General features: G+C 37.2%; 1 protein-coding gene across 10 annotated transcripts in view; it reads right to left on the reverse strand.

Annotated features, from left to right (window-relative positions):
- Nucleotides 1–6207, reverse strand: part of PSD3 (pleckstrin and Sec7 domain containing 3) — a 744476-nt gene that overhangs the window by 365353 nt on the left and 372916 nt on the right. For 8 of the 10 annotated variants that reach the window (XM_034647652.1, XM_034647649.1, XM_034647651.1 and 5 more), the window contains one exon: nt 86–280. In XM_034647652.1, coding sequence (XP_034503543.1) covers nt 86–280 — 195 coding nt within the window. Of the gene's footprint in view, nt 1–85; nt 281–3970; nt 4587–5497; nt 5632–6207 lie in introns of those variants that run through there. The other 2 variants (XM_034647655.1, XM_019803855.2) reach the window with 2 other exon arrangements.

Consider the following 6207-nt stretch of genomic DNA (forward strand, 5'->3'; position numbering starts at 1 on the left):
GAGACTTTGTTATTAAAATCCAAGCTATTAAAAAAGACACACACACAAGGACACACTCAGACACCAGCCTTGGTACAGAACGTACTTCTTGCCTAGGTGCTTTGCAACATCCGATCTTTTGAATCTGTCTAGCTGATAAAGACGTTTGGCCAATCTTTTGGCTGCTTCTACGTTGCTGCTGGTACCATTACTGAGACTTTCTGAGGTCTCCTTTTCCAGAATTTCAGTGCTCCCCATCTCAGAATGAGCCTCTAGTAGTGTTGTTTTTACCCCAACATTGCTGTGAGAATTGAGAAAGAAGAAAAAAAAGATTTTTCTTATGTGACACAAAGGAAAAATAGCTGATGAAATTACCATGCTATTGCAGAACTAAACAAAAAAACTTTTAAATGAGATAGTTTTATGCTTAAAAGTATTTCCAGCTACTATATTTCAATGTACTGAAAAATTCATTGCTTAAACCGTTGATGAGCAGTTCACAAAACTTTTGGTCTCAAGACCTTTAAAAATATGGAAGACATCAAAGACCTTTGTGTTTATGTGGGTTATATCTATTGATAATCTCTGTATTAGTAATTTATTAACTCACTTAAAAATGACAAACCCATTTCATGAATATAAATAATATATTTTATTAAAAACAATTACAGTTTTCAAAACAACAAAATTTAGTGAGAAAAGCAACAATTATTTACATATTTAGAAATTTCTTTAATGGTTGGCTTACTGGAAGACAGGTGGGTTCTCACTGCCACTGACCAATACTTTGTTTTGCTTGAAATATATTAAGAAAATCCAGCCTCACACAGATATTTAGTTAAAAAAAATAAAAAGTAATTTAATATCCTTTCAGATAATTGTAGATATTCTTTTTTTTTATGGCACCAAAATAAGATAAGTGGTAGTTTCGCAAAGGTTAGTGGCAATATAGTATCAAAGAACTTTTTGTATTCATATTAAAATCTGTTTTCTACTTTAAATGGATCTTTTACCCAGGCAAGATTCTGTACCATACATTGGTCATTTGCAAAATATCTGTTGGCACATTTCATTATATAATATTTTTTAAAATCACATTTATTATGTCACCACTATCATCTTCAGAAAAATCTTTAAGTATGGAAAAGCTACCAAACTTTTGGTGAGATATGTTTTCCAATATTCTAAGTTTTAACTGAAAGCTCAAATTGTACTGTTGGCAACAAATATTGTCAGTTGTCTCTTTAAAGTATTAATAGGCTCACTCTATTTTTGAGAAAATGGCTGTCAATAACCATAGTTTGTCAGTTACATTTTGAAGGAAAAATGGCATTTCATAAAAAGCAACTAGTTTATAACTCACAACTCAAATTACATACAAGACCATCCTAAAGAAAACCATCAGGAGGAGAATTGCTTCATGCATATTTTCCACTTCATCACATGTGAAGTTAAAAAGGTATGACTCAAGGGTTAAAATGTAATTATTTTGTACTGCTTTATCATGGAATTTTTAGGTGAGACTGGCTTTGTTTTTATTTTGAGTGCATGATAGTGAAGAACATCATAACAACCAGGACAGTCTGGTGCCACCACCCTGATTTGCGCTAAAGCCCCCACACTGTGCTAAATTACACTGTGTGATTTATGCTAAAGCCCCCACACCATATAGTGAAAAAGGAAAATAACGCTGTACTGTTACTATAAAATAACTCTGAGCTCATAGACCCCCTGAACAAGTCTCGATAAGCCCCACAAACCACACTGTGAGAACCTCTGCTCTTGAAAGGGGACGGCTGTGGCTGGCTACAGAATGCTAATTCATCCATTTATACCACACACCAATAACGCGGTAATTTCCAAATCCTCACGTTCACTTGGTAACTAAGGAGAGATACGTTCATGATAAGCTACCATGTTTAAGTAGCCTTCCAACATACTTGCCACAAAGTCTAACCCAGATCTGTGTCTGATAGTATTTCAGCCAAGGCCACATAAGGTCTCCATCACACACGCTTCTTTGTTTTTGTTGGGTTTTTCCCCACAATCTTTTAAAACTAAAAACCACTCCAGGCTAGGCTGACAAGGCCCACAGGCCTAGCTTTGCATGTCTTTGCTCTATCACATAGTTCTTTAACTTGGCCTGAATTGTAAGTAGAGTATCCATTTATTGTCTAACCCAAGATACTCTGAAGAGGGAACAGGATGATAAAATTAAATATGTAATTATAATTGTTACAAAGTTTTTTTTAAAAAAGGCATCACCAACAAAAAAATTACTTGTAAACTTATAATAAATGACAAAAATCATTATAGCAAAAAATGTGGTTTTTTTTAAGCAGAACTATTCAGTACCTATTTTTGTCACTTATTCCACCTTATGATTTTCCATTTCCTACCACCAACTAAGAGGTAGCCTGGTAGGTACACCCTCACTCAAATGCAGCTCCAGCCGCTGTACGCCCAGCCAGTACACCAGGCCCCCAGGGACTGCACAGACCCAGACTTCCCAACCACTGCCAGACTTGAGGGAGATACCTGCCCCTCACAACTCCTCAGCCAGTATTCTACACGCTGTCTTTGAAAGAGAGCTACATGGGGAGGGAAAAGAGAGAGCTTATCCCACACTTCTTTTAGACTCAACTATTCTGTTCAACACACATGTAACCTCACACCTCCCACCGGATACTGCAGAGAAGCTAGAACAACCAAGTGGAGGCTTATCAAACCCGGACTGACTTAATTTTATAGCAGTTATTAATGATAATACTTCATTTTTTAAACTCAGTCAAATGTTAAACCACAGCCAATGCCAGGACAACAAACATACACTGGAATTGCCCCGGGCAAACTAAGATATTTGGTAACCCTTCTTTAAACAATTTTCCAACAGAAATGGATACTAATTAAAATAAATTGCTTCATTATCATGAGATCTTCATGCAAATATATTTAAATATTTTTCACCCTAAATCTTCCTCTACAGAGTTACCAGCCAGTTTTATGAAATTTATCCCATCAGAAAACTGAGTATTTAATCATTATATACAGCAAATCTATAATATATAAACTCATATTAGAAAATTCTTTTAAAGAGGGGCACCTGGATGGCACAGCGGTTAAGCGTCTGCCTTCGGCTTAGGGCGTGATCCCGGCATTATGAGATCGATCGAGCCCCACATCAGGCTCCCCCGCTATGAGCCTGCTTCTTCCTCTCCCACTCCCCCTGCTTGTGTTCCCTCTCTCACTGGCTGTCTCTATCTCTGTCGAATAAATAAAAAAATAAAATCTTAAAAAAAAATTCTTTTAAAGGGCAACTCACACTTTGTGTTTTCCCACATCGTGGTGGAAATATAGTATTTATTCCAAGAACTATTTTAGTTACAAACAAGTAATTTTTGTAATTATAAAAGAAAATCCCTGAAGTTGTGTCTGCATGCATTCTCTTACTCCATGTAGTAGCTATCATGGAGAAAAAACAAATGCTAAAGAAAGCATTTTCGTTTCAATGAAACTGCTACTTATTGCTCATTTTTCAAGACAAATTTATGGCATATACTTAATCACTCTGTGTAAATAGTATAATTACACCACATATACAGTACTGTGAAGATTTTGTTCAAATATAAGAGACTTATCCTAATGAGCATATCTTTTTTTAAGCGTAGTGGTGACAGTCACTCCTGTTTCTCATTCCTCATATTTGCCCCCTTTCTACTCTCTTGCCCAGCCCAGTCTATTTCACTGCATCCTCCCTACATTCTTCAAAAGGATATAATTTTAAAATCTAAACTAATCAGACTTCTCTGGATCTTCTTGAAAAAACCTTCAGTAAAAAATAAAAGAAGGAATACAGTGAGGATAAATACCTCCATTCCTAGACGGCTTCCTTCTTGTCCCATTTCATGATTTATGAGATTACTTGAACCAGAACACAGACTGCTCCTTTTAAATCAGAAAGCCTGGCAATATAATGGCAATACAAACTCACCAGCAACAAGGCAGACACCAAAAAGAACTCATCCCAGAGCCTAGGGTGCCTGGGCCATACATACATCCTCTTATAAGCCCCTTCTCAGCACTCTTTGCCCACAAGTCCAGTGTCTGTTGGTCCACAAGGGCTTCTAAGGACCTAGCTCCTGTGAAGTCATATTACTATGACCTCACCTTCTTGGCAGAGTGCTTACTGTTGGGGTTTCTGTAATGTTTTTACAACCCCAATAAAAACAGGAGCCAGAACACAAGAGCCACTGTATATCAAGAACATAAACAACAACGGCAGCCCAGCCTTGCTCACACTTGATAAAGCGAACTGGATGATCCCTCTCAGGAGGGATGACACCCCATTTTGTTTCCTGGAATACACAAGACATTGTCCTTCTAGTCTGCTGATATTAGATGCTTTTAGTAGTTTGAATTTTCCCTTTTTTTCCTAGTCTCTTTTTTCTTCTTGATTATGTAGCTTTACAATTCCTAAGGTGAAATTTCTAAGAGCCACTTAAATGTAGGAAAGACTCCCCAAAAGATTCTCCCTGTGTTCTAGAAAATGCTTCCCTGGGGCCTGTACCTCACACTTGCAAACAAATATGGTAACACTATCATCAGAAGAAGGATCAGATTATTGACTCTGATCACTGGGCATTCTCACAACCTTTTTATAATACTAGGATTACCAGTTTTTCTAGGTAAAAATATTAAGATACCCAGTTAAATCTGAATTTTAGATAAACAAAAAAATAGTTTTTAGCACAGAACCTACACTAAAAAAAAAAAATCATGCAATGTTTATCTGAAATTCAAATTTAACTGGTTGTCTTATATTTTACCTACGTTCACCTGGTAACCCTACCTCCTAAAATGTTTGCTCTAAACTTATTTGAAGAATTCCAATAATGGTGTTCCCTAATTCCCTAATGCCAATTGGTAAGATGTTTCACAACCCACAAAGTGGGTTTATTTTGATTTACTTATGTAATTTTTACTCCTTATTAAACTATTTTTCTGTAGTTTCATCAAGACCTTCTCTCAGCCTATGACCTACTGATTCTTCTCTAATGTCCTCTAAATACAAAGGAAAAACTCTCTTTTCTCTATATTTTCACCTTTCTTTCCTAGCCTACATACTGCTACCACAGATGTAATAATATGCCTCCTTCATAAGAATCCTACACAAGATAAAAATCCATATTCTGTAGCATGTCAGGTAAGACCATTCACAAGCCGACCCCAACTGCTCATACAGATTTATCATCTACCATTTTCCTCATGCTTGGGCCACACGGGAATATTAGCTGTCCTCTCATACTCCTTTTCCATCCTGTTCCCTTTGTCCCTCTTGTTACTCCTTCCCTAAAATTCTGTGGTGCCCCAAATTTTGCAAATTCTTTTTGACCCCACAAGAGCCCAAGCGAGACGATTTTTTTAAGAATCATATTCCAACTCCCTCCTGATGCATTCTCAGAGCACTTGATAAATTACCTTTATTCTAGCTCTTCTTATAAAGTCCCATCTCTCTCACCTACTACAATCTTGAATTTCACTCTGTATCCACATCACAAGAGTAGGCTGAGGTTATTCAATAGCCATCTGCTAAAAGAATGCAAGAACTGAGCAACCGGCTGTGTCCACTTTCTCCACTGTCTTCTTTGCTATACTATCAATGACACATGGCACGAACTTTCTAATTCATTATGACCAACCTGGAGTGTTCTAGAAGAGACTGACATCAGCAGAGGGCACCAGTTAGATTGTCTGGTTTCATATTTACTTTGAATTTTAAAAAAATTCTTTAAATTTTTATTGAACTGAGGTAATAAACAAGGATAAAAAAGTAAACTCGGCTAAGGTGTCAAAGCTCTCACTACCCCTGCATTTATAAAGTACACCCGAGGAGTTGTGCACAGAAAACAACCAATAGTACCCAGTCCAACTTTATACTGTATAAGCTAGGTAAAGGCCAGTCAGAAGAATCCCAAAGAGTGGAAAGAAATGACTCCAGTTGCGAGTGGAATGAAAGGACCAGAGGGTGCAATACGACCCTGGCACCACTCTTCAGGCTGAAAATACAGATGCAAAGGCCTGGAACCAACAGATTCAGGAAAGCCGGTACAAACGCATTAGCTTTCATGGCCAGAAAGAACACCAGTCAAAAAGAGTTCTAAGTATACTATAAGCAAGATACACTTAAAAGAAGGGAAGGGAAAGGGGAAGGGGAAGGGGAAGGGGAGG

Source organism: Ailuropoda melanoleuca, chromosome 18, assembly GCF_002007445.2.
Source record: "Ailuropoda melanoleuca isolate Jingjing chromosome 18, ASM200744v2, whole genome shotgun sequence".
NCBI classification, from domain to species: Eukaryota; Metazoa; Chordata; class Mammalia; order Carnivora; family Ursidae; genus Ailuropoda; species Ailuropoda melanoleuca.